The sequence below is a fragment of the Oryza brachyantha genome, chromosome 9 (genome assembly GCF_000231095.2).
Source record: "Oryza brachyantha chromosome 9, ObraRS2, whole genome shotgun sequence".
Taxonomy (NCBI): Eukaryota; Viridiplantae; Streptophyta; class Magnoliopsida; order Poales; family Poaceae; genus Oryza; species Oryza brachyantha.
The window spans coordinates 5,348,768-5,362,116 of NC_023171.2; the positions used below are offsets into that span (position 1 = coordinate 5,348,768).

The window sequence follows — 13,349 nt, forward strand, 5'->3', positions numbered from 1 at the left end:
GTTCCTGCCTATCTTCTTATTGAGCCTTGCGCCATCTAACTTTTTTTCACAGAGAAAATTTAAGGTCCTAAAAAAATTATACAAAGTACCAAATTTTTAAAGTAAAATTTTGGTAACGATACAAGTTTTTGCACCAGCAAATCTGCAAATGTAAACACTTAAGGTAGTGAAGAATGGTAAAAAAAAACATATTTGTTCTTAATCGAACTTTATGAGAGAATGTCCATTGACTCACTCAAGGGATTGGTGATTGGTTTTTATCCTCATTAAATAGCTTACCACGTAAACAAAATAATAATATGACATAGACTTCCTCATGAAAAAAGCTCATGAAAAAATTAAGTCTTTTCTTTATCCAATGCACCAAGAAAGCATAAATTCATTATTGGAAAAAATCATCAATTTCTAGATGACGTGTCACACTCACTGAATAAAGAATATAGAGTTTGGAGAGAGAAGAAAAAATAATTATTACTCAAAAACACCTGTGAAAAATGGTTTCTATATTAGTAGAAGAATATAGAGTTAGGAGAGAAAAAATAATTATTACTCAAAAACACATTCAGATTTCTATAGATGATTTCTTATACTGTAACCGTGTCGATGACCGCCCTAATGCAATCGAAGCACAACATATTCCAGCCATTTATTATTAATAGATCAGATCGCTCCAGATTCCAATACAAAGGGAGTTCGATAGCAAGCAGTGCTGGATTGGGTGGCAAAAACAACACCTAATCCAAGGACCAGCCAGCACCTCTATATGACCTTATTTCCCTCACACTTATTCAGAACACAAAACATACATGCTGCATACCAATGCATCTTCCTCCAGACAATTTTGTCGAGGAAGGCAAAAAGAAAGGCTTACTAGGAGGGCGCTCCGAGGTAGGACGCCAGCCGCAGGATGTCGCAGAAGACGCCACCGGCGGTGACCTCGGCGCCAGCGCCGGGGCCTCGCACGATCAGCGGCTGCTCCTTGTACCTCGACGTGGTGAAGGCGATGATGTTGTCGGAGCCGGACAGCTGCGCGAACGGGTGGTCTCTCTTGTACCTCTGCAGCTCGACCCGGCCCTTCCTGTTCGCCACGTCCACTACGCCCACGTACCGCAGCACCTTCAGCAGGGGAAACAAAAAAAAATCTCAATTGGTTTGAATCACCTTCACTCGACTTCTTTTATCCCCTTTTGTGTTGTATTGTGAGGAGATATGATTTTGCTCGGAAATGGAATGGAGTATTTTGCAGTATTTCAACAATCAGTGGTTCTATTTGCACGCTGAGTGCAACAATGTGGATGGTAGATCAGGGAACTAAGTGAAGGGTCTACTACTCACTCCTCCTGCAGCTTCAGCCTCATTACGTTGCCTGTCCCAGTCCTGATCAAAGGATGGTAGTTTCTGCATGAATTCATCTGCTGACGAGCATACCTGCGCAGCAAAAACAAGTTAGGAACTAGGAAACGTAACAAACTGTATTATATGATTTCAGATGCTAAAAGGAACAATAACTATACCCTAAGTGCCTCTGGCACAAGGCTCTTTACAGGAATATCAGAAAGCTCAAGCTTCAGACCAGACTCTCTTGCAAGGATAATGACCTGTTTCAAATAAAATTGACCAGTTAATGTGAATAGGGAAGCACAACTGCACAGAGAAAGGATCATCCTGATGGTACCGAGCTATTTCTCAGTCTATCAAAATCATCAAAGAAATACTCCCTCAGAATATAAGGCACACATTTTAAGATTCAACTCTTACTCTTAGTAATACTCCCTCCGTTTGAAAATTTAAGCATTTCTACAATTCAAAATTTGTACCACGATATAAGCATTTCTGCACTGATTCTCGTGATTTCCATCATTTCACAGATTCTAGAGCCAATCAAATTCTTAAAAAGGGAATCTAATCAATTCAAATTTCAAAAATTGATCACCAAAGTGACTAACAAGTGGTCTAATACAAATTAAATTGTATTTAATGCATTGGAATGTACTTTCCTATGGTTATGATTTTGTTGCTACAACGTTTTGGCACTGTGCCAAGTTTGACTATGCTTTATATTTAGAGGAAGTATGTCATGGGCATTGGGCTATGATACCAAGTTGTCAAAGAAACATCTTGGGAAGGGATCTAGATTAATATTGATTCATTGTTTAATCTCAAATGACCATACATCCCAGTTAGATTAATATTGATTCATTGTTTAATCTCAAATGACCATACATCCATGTTATATAGAGGTAGGGGAGGACCCCAAACTGAGCTACTATACCGTAACCTGTAACCAACTAAGAGGGAAGGGTATCATTCCTTCGACTGGTGCTGGGTTGCACTTGGATCTAGACCACTTGGTCCAATGCCCATGACAGAATAACGTTTAGTGGCATAGCATTTCAATTAGCTAATATGCAAGCAAGCCTCAGGAAGCAATTGCAAGCCAAGATTGAGAGCGAGGCGTTAACTAAAGGGAAGTTAGGATACCTGCAAAGAAAAATACATGTGTACATGCATGATGCAAATTATATAGCTTATGAGTATGACTAGCAAAGAACAGAATCAACAATGAATTAGGGACCTTGTGTAAAGGATCAAATGGAACATCTATACCTTTAACACAATTGTTGCTCTAGGAGTATTCAACCTAATTAATAGTGCCCAATACTCAAGAATAGCTAGGATATTTTGGAGCCTTTTTTTTCAAATAAAATTGTGATGTACCTTTCTGGCAACATCACTTCCTGATAGATCATCTCTTGGATCTGGCTCTGTATATCCGGCCTCTTTTGCTTCAGCAACAACATTACTAAAAGTCCTTGTGCCTTCAAAATTGTTGAAAATATAACTCAAAGTCCCACTGCGGTTGAACAATAAACACAGTATCAGCCAGCAACATAGAAGCTTGCATTTCTACCCAAGTAAAACTTCTGAGGAACCTTTGTGGTTTAGTAAAATTACAGGAGTACTAAGGTTAATTCTGTTATATTCCTGAAGCATACACATACCTGAAAATGCCCTCAATACGCAATATCTTGTCACCTGTCTCTAGAAGACCTCGAAGGGTGCTAATGATTGGGAGGCCAGCACCAACAGTTGCTTCATAAAAGTAATGAGTGTATGATGCACGCTGCAGACTCCTTAATTTCATATACTGTGAACAAAGGGGGGAAATGATAAGCAGAAATCGTGACAATGGATGGACATTAATGATTTCTTAAGTTTACAGTGACTTGGTATTAGAGTGACTGACTATCAGGTTTATCTAATGGATTTCTTGGAGATAAGCTATTCATTATTTTATTCAGTCATGAACAAACAATTCAGACTCTTGGTCTTCGTTGCTGGTTACTTGAACAAGGACACTTCTTGCTAAAGTTTCATAGTCCATGGTAAAAATAGATGGTTTGCAAATAAGAAGGTAGTGAGATATGTTTATACAAGTTTTGCCAGTAAAATAGTTACCCGATCAAGTGGCCCAGAATTTGCTTTCTTATTTGGTGTAATGACATGGATACCCTTCTTCAGCCAATCATAATAGTGGGAAGCTACATTTGTATCTGCTGTGCAGTCCACCAAAACTTTGTTTGGAAATACATGATTTTCAGATAAATGGCGAATAAAACCAGCAAGATCAGCTGGCTTTGCTTCTTGCTGTAGAAGCTCTTTCCACTTGTTTAAGTCCACCCCTCTACACAAAGGAACCAAACACAATCAATGAAACATGCCGATTCGAGCAAAATAAAATACAATAGGAAATCCCCAAAACAGTGTTGACCAAGCTATTACTAGGTTAATAAAGCAGTTTTGGCAAGATAAGGAAAAAATGTAAGATTGTTTGTATGTAATTCAAAATCTTCTAAAAGTCATGCTAACAAAGTAGCTGGCTCCTGGAAATTTCAAAGGCATGTCATCATAGAAAAAGGAAATACCATCCATTAAAATCTAATGTCATATCTCAAGTTCACAACTGTCCATCAAAAATAGCTTCCTGTTAATCATTATTAGGATAGCACAATAAGGGAGCAATCAAAATCTGATAGGCAACCATGCATACCACTTACATGATAAAATTGCCATGTAAGAGAATGAAAAAGAGAAGAAAAACAAACCACTTAATGGTACTGCACCCTCCTTAAGGCAATCATACCGTATAAGAGAATTGACCAACAAGACATATACATCGTATTGAGTTTCCACGAAACAGGTTAATTATTTGCAGAAAGGCAGACCATTATGTACATAGAGGAAGATTACGTTCAGAGATAGAGAGGGAAGGTTCACTTATGTACATGTCACTCAAATGCATTGTGCTTGAGCCAGTTATTCCAATAACACGTAGATCAATATTCATATTTTCCTTGAGGACAGCAACCTGCATAAAGATTTGAATCAGAAGTGTAAACTGCTACGAAGTCAGGCTTCAAATTTCTTTGCTGTGGGATGAAGTAATCAAGACAATTTTTATTATGTAAGCTTTGCAACATGAATGGTTTGTTCTGGGTCATGAACTCATGATCATATCCAGTAAAAGATAGTTCTTGAAATCTTGTGATACCCAATATCATGGGCATAGTTAGGCAATGGCCTCCAATTCAGGCCAGAATGAGTCATCCCTAGACCCAAGTGGCAGCATGGCATGATGGAGGCAGCCATACCGCACAGGCAGGAAGAGATGGATAAGACGAAGGAGCTCAAGATACCTGATCTCTCAGCTGGTTAAGGAGCGTTCCACCAATTAAACCAGGTCCAATGATCCCAACAGCAAGAGTGGTTTTGGAGAGGAAGAATCTTGAATGAGCAGCTCTCAAAGCCCTCACACAATCTTCTTGCTTCAATACAACGGTAATATTGTATTCACTGCAGCCTTGGGCTATTGCCCGTACATTAATATTTGCCTGAATCCAATGTTACAGTGTAAATCAATCCCAGAAGCAATATATATCCCAATTCAATCAACCCAACACTCTAATTACCTTTGCTAATGCATCAAAAAGAATTGCACTGACTCCAGGAGTACTGGCCATCCTCAAGCCAACAGCAGCAAGAATGCTGCACCCACGAATGACTTCAACCTGAAAATAATAGATTGCAGGGAAGGAGGATCAATGCAAGGAAGACTTTGGTATACATTTTGTATGAAAGGTATTTGGCACTATATTGGTGAAGAACATAGAACAAACAACAAAGACTTCCAAAACAACTATGTCTGTGTTAGTGTAACTTCCTTAGAATTAGCTTTTTACATCATGTGGGTTGTGCTATTTCTATTGACTTGATTTGTTCAGGTATAAGTATGGACTGTCCTAGTCATGTTTGGTCATATAAACAAGTTCAATACATTTAGAAGATAGAAATTAACTCCCCGTTTTAACATAACATTTGTAGGGCTTACGTCAAAGCCATATTTGTAAAAGGAAGCACACAAATGATCAATTTTTTAGAACTAATTACCTTTGATAATCTTCCTGCTGCTAATGCCTCACGAAACCTAACTTGCAAGGCTGTAGAGACTGCTACAACTTCCTTTTCTGGAACAGCAAAGCATACCGAGTGTTCACTGCTAGCCTGAACAAATGTTGCAGTGAACAAGAATCTTAATTAACCATATGGAGATTGAAAAAATAAAAAGATATGATACCTGAGATATCATTATAACATTAGCTCCAACATCCTTGGCGGCGCTAAATATGGCACTTGCTGTACCTGGAACACCAGCCATTCCAGTTCTGCATCGAACATGCCAGGGCCATTAAGAGTTTAAGACAACAGAAGAAATCAGTTTTACTAATAAGTAAGGCCATTTTAGAATTGATGGTTTTATTGTCTTGTGCTTTAAACTTACTAGATTATCACAAAAATAAGAACCTAAAGTTGTAAATATCTTGTTAAACATGACTTCTAGGATATTTCACAAGCAACATAAGGCAAGACCATAGTCTTATGAAGGCTTGAAGCTACCAAAAGTAATAGATAAATGAATAAACACATAATTTTGAGTAATAGATAAATGATGCCAACTTACCCTTCAACATTAACAAGGGCCAATTTATCTATAGTGGCAAATGATTTGACACAAGCATCTAAATCAGCATTTTCGTTAGCAGGCTGCTTGCAGATCACTGTTCCAGGGGCAGATAGATTGAACATATTCCTAATGACAATAGGAATGTTGTCTTTCATCACAGGTATAATGGTACGGGGATGCAAAACATTTGCACCGAAATATGACTGCACAAAACAGATTCAAGTTGGGTCAAAAGAAAAGGAAAGAGTGGATTCAAGGAAGCAATCAGGTTTGATGGAATTTTGAATTAAACTTATTTTAGTAGACTAGCCCCTGTTGCACAACATGAAGCTTCATGTGTCTTGTTCACAAGTAAATAAACAATGTAATGGCAGCAGTATGAACAAATGCCCTAAGAATAAAGACATACCATTTCCCAGGCCTCCTGATATGATAATGTGCTTAAGATCACAGCTTCACTAACTGCATTAGTCGGGTAATTATTGATCAGACCAACAATCAATTCCTTGGTACAAGAGAAGGGCCATTGGCCCTTGTAAATAGAGAATGTCTTTGCGCTAGGTAGTTGACCCAAAGTATTACGTGCATGCACTTGCTTGATACAGCAAGCTCAAATGAATCTGGTGACAACCATTTTTTCTAAAAGCATAAGAAGACTCTGTAGGACAAACCTTTTCTAGGATCTGCACTAAATACCCCATCAACATCAGTCCAGATTGTGACCTGACGAGCCCTAACAAGGGAACCAATTATGGATGCTGAAAAGTCACTTCCATCCCTTTTCAGTGTAGTGGGAATGTTGTCAACTGTACTGGCAATAAACCCAGTAGCGACTATTGTCGCGGCTGGTTGTCGTGAAAACCATTTCTGGAGCCGTTTCTCAGATTCCAAATAGTCAGGATCAACCTGATTAGAACCATTAGGTTTCACAACTAGAACTTCTCTTGTATCCATCCAACTGCAAGGTGCCCCAGACTGCATGATTTAGATAGGGCAGCACAAGTCAGTTCAGTTTGTTCTGAAAAATAAACAAGAGGTCAGAATTCTAGGTTCTGTCATAAAGGAAAGGAAAGTACATAAATTCTTCAAGATATACCATATATCATTGTCAGCTGCAATAACTTAAGTAGTCCCCAGGTCCTTATTACTTCACATTTAGGACATGGACACAATCTCTATTTGCCTGGTTCTCATGTTAGATCATTGTTTTTCAAATCATGTATTCATAAAATAAAATTATTTAAAATACAATCACAAAATCTACCAATTTAATTTTCACATATTAAATCATAATATTGTTGCACATGTTAGCAAGTTAATTTCAAGGTCTGGCTGCATGCATTCTTAAACAATATCTATTTAAGAACAGAGGAAGTAATATTTGCTTACCATAATTAAACTATTTATCCTACTGTTTATGTAAGTTTGGAGTGTCATTCAGTATTGAGTTACAGCATCATATGGTGCTAGTTGCATGTCCAGTAAGATATGTTAAGACAAGGACTGAACTACAATAGCACACGCTAGTTGCTGCACACCATAAATGGGTTTGTGACTGAACTTTTGGATTGTCAGAACAGCCACTTCAGATGTCAAACCTTAAGTTTACCTCTGATACTAATTTCATGATTTAACCCGGTTTGTTGAAAGTGAGAGGAATTATTGATATATGTGAAACTGTTACTGCATTATTGTAGTTTAATTGCTCATTCTCATCGTGAAGTGCATATCCATGTAGTGTAGAAAATATTGATTTATAATGCATAAACTATTTGCGACATTTATATTTTTAAAGCAAGAAATATCTGCACTATGTTTCAGGCATCTTTTGCATGTCACCTTCTTTATAGCATACGACAACATTTGAGCTGACCACAATTCTCCATGCCCGACAACAAAATCAGAGAAAGACTCTGTTGCATGTCCAGCTGAAACATACATACAGAAACAAATGTATTAAACATCTAAAAATTATGGCATTCGTGTTACTGCATATATACTCACACAACTGCATGTAAGTCAAAAACCGCTAGTATGATTGTTTTCCCTACTTTAAATGACCATATAAGTGGGTAGAGTGACTGGGAAGTTCAGGGTAGAAGTGGATAAAATTTGATTGCACAAACAAATGCATAAGCACCCAAAAATAAACATTGATAAGAGAGAAATTATATCAAGAGATGGTGCTTCTGATGTAAGCTCAAACCTATACTTCCCATGGCAGCCATGCAACAACAGATAAAAGAACATTTTTCAATCAAAGGGAATATACTTTTTCACCCAAAACAGGATTTCTCGAAAATAAATTGATATGGATATGGAGAATCAAAATCTCAAACCTATAAAAATAGCACGGAGCATTGCTCTCAGGTTACTGATGTCAGAATGTAACTGAGCCAAGAATCTTGCAAGGTCTTCTCCATCGAGAAGATCTTTTGCTGCAAGCATATGCTTATCGAAAATTTCATCCAATGCAGCCATGTAAGAGTTATCTCTTGATTGAGCCTTATGCACAAGGTTGAACATCATGTCAGTGACTTTGGACATTGCAGAAACAATGATCAGCTTCCTCTCAGAAGAGTCGCCAAGAACAATATCAGCAACATTCTGAATTCTCTGGGATGTTCCCATACAGGTGCCACCAAACTTGTGCACAGACCACATATCACCTTTTGGAAGAGAAATACTGACTTCAGCTTGTTCAACGGAAATAGCCGCTGCATGCATGGTGCATTGAAAGAGATGTATTAAATTGACATAGGTAAATGTTTGGTAAAATAAGGATAGAATCTTATATACTAACCCCGACACCAATAGCACTATATAAACTTGAAACCAGAGATGAAAACAAGAAACAAAAATGCTAATGTAGTAGTATTGCAGTGTTTTATTGAATTGAAAAGGAGTAACTGAAATGAGGTGTTCCAGAGCTGAGCCAGGCCTAGACATGGAACTAAGGCACCTTCAAGCTTCAATATTTTTCAAACACCCTTCAATCCTTAATATAAGCTAACATTGTTGCATGAAAGGCTAGAAACAATATTTTCCAGGCATCAGTCTCAAGGTAGGTTGGCCCAGGACAAGTCTTGTGCCCACCCAGCCAAACCTTTCAGCAGGTTTTAACATAAAAATATATATATATCATTAAAGCAGCCTGGTTTGTTCAAAGTGAAGACCAATCCATATTTTTCAAGTAATAGCTGAATTAACAGCTACATTTTAAGAATTAAAATTTTAATTTCCAGATTAGATAAGGTACTGCTGATTTAATTTCTTGAAATATAAGAAAATGAAAAAAAAAATAGTCTTCATGGTGGAAAGCAGATATACCAGCAGTTGCGACCAAATTCTTGGAAACATGTCTTTGCAAACTGCCTTGTGATTGACCTATCCTGAATAAGATAGTAACAAGGCAAAAGGAATATTAACTGATGAAGACATAACGTTATCATATACTCCTAGAACATAATGCAGATGATAACACAAGACTTTAGAATTTAATTATCATTAAGTCCTGGAATAGATAGAAATTACTTTCTAGGAACAATGTATTAAGTAACTTTTACAAGAATAGGCAACAAGCAGTGAAAATGCAACTGTATCTGGAAATGAATTTTACAGCTAAATAGCAAGTGAAATTGTCAAATGACAGCATTGCCCTTGTATGCTTGGATTTAGGAATATGCATATATATAAAGCAGATGATTTATAGTTACAAGGTACTCTGTTAATGCACAACAGCAGCAAAATAGGGGGAAAACTACCTTAGGGAGTTCCCCAAAGATTGGTCCTGATTTATCTCACATTTCCAACATTGTGAAATCACTTCCCTGAAGATTTGCAAAGCAGCATAGCATCAAAGTTATGAAAAGAAGAGAAGTTAATATGTGTACAGAAGACATTGCATGGCATGAACTCTTATACAGCCCAACAAGGAGCAAATAGTTAGTGACATCAAGCTATCAACGCAATATGTTATCTAAAAATGATGCAATGCATTAATTAAAATTGGCATTGACTAAAATAATTTCTGCTGAAGCCCAACATGATACAATTAATTCAAATTTTTCATTACCCACCCATTTTTTCCGCAATTTACGACACCGATATGATGGAAAAGTTTGAATTATGTCTGTCTTCTAGTACATATCATGGCTTGGGAGATCAAATCAATATGTATATCTCTCCACTGTTTCTGGATTTGCATTTGCACCCCACAAAGAAATGAACCATCTATTTTTAAATGAACTAATTTTTATTTTGACATTTAAAAAATAAAACTTAGTTTATTTAGTAGAACCAGACATGGATTGCCCGCGGGCCGACCGTGCCCATCTCTTCACGGGGCCACATGCTAAGGCCAACAGAATTACACTTATTCTGAAACCACTTGTACGAGAAATTCCATAACACAGATGGTTGCGTAAGGGAGATGATGTACAGAACTCGCAAAGTCAATCAGCTGCGCGGCTCTTGTAAGGCCCAGCTAAAAAAAATCCATCAAAGCATGAAAGAAAAGGGAACATGAATCGAAACGAGTAATCAGTTTGGTCTCCAACAACACCGCCCATGGCCAGATGCCCTCACAACATCACCGGCATCTCAAACCCCGATTCCGACTGGCGGCAACCATGCCGCTAAATACCACCGGAGTTCGGAGGAGCGCTCGACTCGACACGGCACGATCGTTCCGGCCTTCCGGGCGGCGGCGACGACCACCCCCACCGGCAAACCCACCGCGCACAAACGGGAGACCCCCACCCCCGCGACGCCCCACGCGCAATGCGATGGACGCGGCCGCTCCGCAAACCCATCCCATTTCCCGGCGTAAGCATGCATGTGGAGGTGCGGAATGAGGGGGAGGAGAGGAAGGCGACGAACCTCCCGCGGGCGGCGCGCGGGCGGCGGGCGGGCGGGAGGGGGCTCGCGACGGCGAGGCTCCGCATCTCGCCGGCGGAGCGGAGGAGAGAGAGAGAGAGAGTGGGAGTGGGAGGCGCGACGCGGCGGAGGCGGAGGCGGAGGGAGCTAGACGCCAAAAACCCCCACCCACGAGAGAAGAGCTCGATCGGCCGCGCCGGCTTTTCACAGCGTCCCCTCTATTTTAATGCTCACCCTTTTGTCACCTTTTTAAAAGCAAGTTTTTTTGTATTTAATTTGTTTTAAAAATATAACTATTTCTAAAATTATTTATGAAATCGTTTATCACATTAACTATTTTTTCTATTTTACTCGTAACAACCTTCCAACCCATATAATATATTACTTATTATGTCAATCAATTTTTATTCAAATTCTTTACTATTTTACTCCGACCTGCTCTTCTAACCGTATTCATTTCTCAACTATTTCAACTATTAAGTAACAACATTATAACTTTTTCTAGCATTATTCTTTGCGCTATAACTTAGACATGCATGTGTTGTAGAACGAAGTTAGCACTAGTACTACTTATTATATCTGGTGTTGCACTTACTTTATTTTATGGGGCAATTGTAAATCTGATTCTACTTTCAAGACAATCTACGGATTTGACTCTATTTTTTTAACTTTATAGATTTGACTTTTTTTTAAAAAATGAAGAAGCCGAATGACCATGCTCTCTGAAGGCCATTTAACACTAGAAGGTAACTTGACCGATCTGTCCTTGCTCTTTTGATCCTATTGTATGTTAATTTTTAGGAAATAAATGTAAATATTTATTCAGAAACATTAAAATAAAGATTGAAATATATTTGATAGATTTGAACTTAAATCAATGTAATTCAAAATTTGTTTTTTATTTGATAGATTTGAGGTTAATTTGATATATATAATTCTAATTTCGATAAATTTTATAGCACGTAATCTCAGATTTTATTGATTTGAAAAAGTTGAATGTAATATGTAAAATCATCTATAATAATTTTATAAAATTTTGACAGCATAATAAAATCCCAAGCATCTATCTCCCTTCTCTCTTATTTTCTTTTTTTCCTTTCTTTTTTTTCCTCTCCTCTCTTTCTCTTTCTTCTTTCTTTCTTCTCCCTCGTTCACACAGGAAAGAGAGGCCAACAAGGGGAGCACGCCGGTGGTGGGAGAGGCCTAGTCCAGCCATGGGGCACCGGATCCACAGTCAAGGGGTCCTGGCGACCCCATCCTGCTGGGCGGCGACGACCAGAAGGCGGCCGAGGCTGGCGGCGGTGCCTCCTCCCTCACTGTCGGCCGCCATCGGCTTCACCTCCTCCCCCACTGTACGATATCGCTGCTGGCGCCGCCTCCTCCCTCACTACCGGCCGTCGCCGGAGCCGCCTCCTCCCCAACTGCATGCCTGCCTACCGCCACCGCCGCTACCTCCTCCCCAACTGCCTGACGCCGCCACCAGCGCCACCTCCCCCAACTGCTCGACGTCGCGGCCTCCTCGCCCACAGCCCGACGACGTCGGCGGCTCCCCACAGCGCCGCCTCCCCCCTCCCCCGCGCCGCCTTCCCCACAGCACGCCCGCTGGCGCCGCCTCCGCCCACGGGGTCGCTCGGCCGCCGCCTACTCGGAGTTGAACCTGAGTTGAGAGAGAGAGGAAGAAATGACTTAGGGGCAGAATAGTCCATTTATAATTCAAATTTATTTTTTTTATTTCATTTATCCTAAACCCTACCGTATGCATCAAACAAGGTCAGATGGCTGGTTCACTTTTGAAAAAAATGGTCAAATTTGTAAAGTTGAAAAAAGAAGGGTCAGATCTATAATTAGCCTTCAAATTAGGGTCAGATATACAATTGTTCCTTATTTTATTGGAAGAGTGGGAATTGGGACCCTGTTTAATTTGGCAGATTTAGGGAGTTTGTTTTCTGCTAATGAATCTGGACGCACTGCCCATGAAGACATGACAGTGGTTGTTTAAAGTTGGATGTCCGTTTTTATTTTTTTTATCACGATGAATTTGGACATGGAAATGCATAAAGTTCGTTATAACCCACAGTTCACACTTGTAGCCATTAACCCACATAAGGTTAAGTTTGAAATTGAGCGAAACAATAATATAATGCACATAACAAGATAAAATCATTAGCGTATAATTAATTGAGTATTAATATTTAAAACTTAAAAATTATTGACATAATTTTAAAATCAAGCTCTCTACAGAATTTTTTTTAAAATATATAGTATAGAGTAGCTTGGCAAACGTACCGAAGAAAACGATAGAGCTTTCCCCTTTACCTTAACGTATAAACTCCCAAATCCATTATAGATCTTGGATCTAAAGTTGTGCTAAGCAAGCCTAAGCATGAGCTTTTTTTTTGAAGTGGTCACCGGGGTGAGCAGCCACACCTGAATTATATTAAGTAAACCT

General features: G+C 39.1%; 1 protein-coding gene across 1 annotated transcript; it reads right to left on the reverse strand.

The window, feature by feature from the left end:
• Positions 1–616: 616 nt before the first annotated feature.
• LOC102699339 (bifunctional aspartokinase/homoserine dehydrogenase 2, chloroplastic) lies at positions 617–11,716 on the reverse strand. The gene is made up of 19 exons (XM_040527397.1): positions 10,904–11,716; positions 9,787–9,852; positions 9,353–9,414; positions 8,362–8,739; positions 7,862–7,950; positions 6,694–6,997; positions 6,432–6,484; positions 6,020–6,225; positions 5,636–5,723; positions 5,449–5,562; positions 4,971–5,069; positions 4,698–4,892; positions 4,287–4,369; positions 3,460–3,685; positions 3,003–3,148; positions 2,719–2,854; positions 1,515–1,598; positions 1,336–1,428; positions 617–1,116 (listed from the first exon to the last, which is right to left on the reverse strand). Exons 1-19 carry the CDS (start codon positions 10,966–10,968, stop codon positions 871–873), a joined length of 2,733 nt encoding a protein of 910 aa, XP_040383331.1. The 5' UTR covers positions 10,969–11,716; the 3' UTR covers positions 617–870.
• Positions 11,717–13,349: the final 1,633 nt, after the last annotated feature.

Coding starts and splice junctions, on each gene's coding strand:
- LOC102699339 (XM_040527397.1), bottom strand. CDS start 10,968: ATGCGGAGCCTCGCCGTCGCGAGCCCCCTCCCGCCCGCCCGCCGCCCG. Junction 4,893..4,970: donor TTTTTGATGCATTAGCAAAG/GTAATTAGAGTG, acceptor CATTGGATTCAG/GCAAATATTAATGTACGGGC. Junction 1,117..1,335: donor AGGCTGAAGCTGCAGGAGGA/GTGAGTAGTAGA, acceptor CCCCTGCTGAAG/GTGCTGCGGTACGTGGGCGT.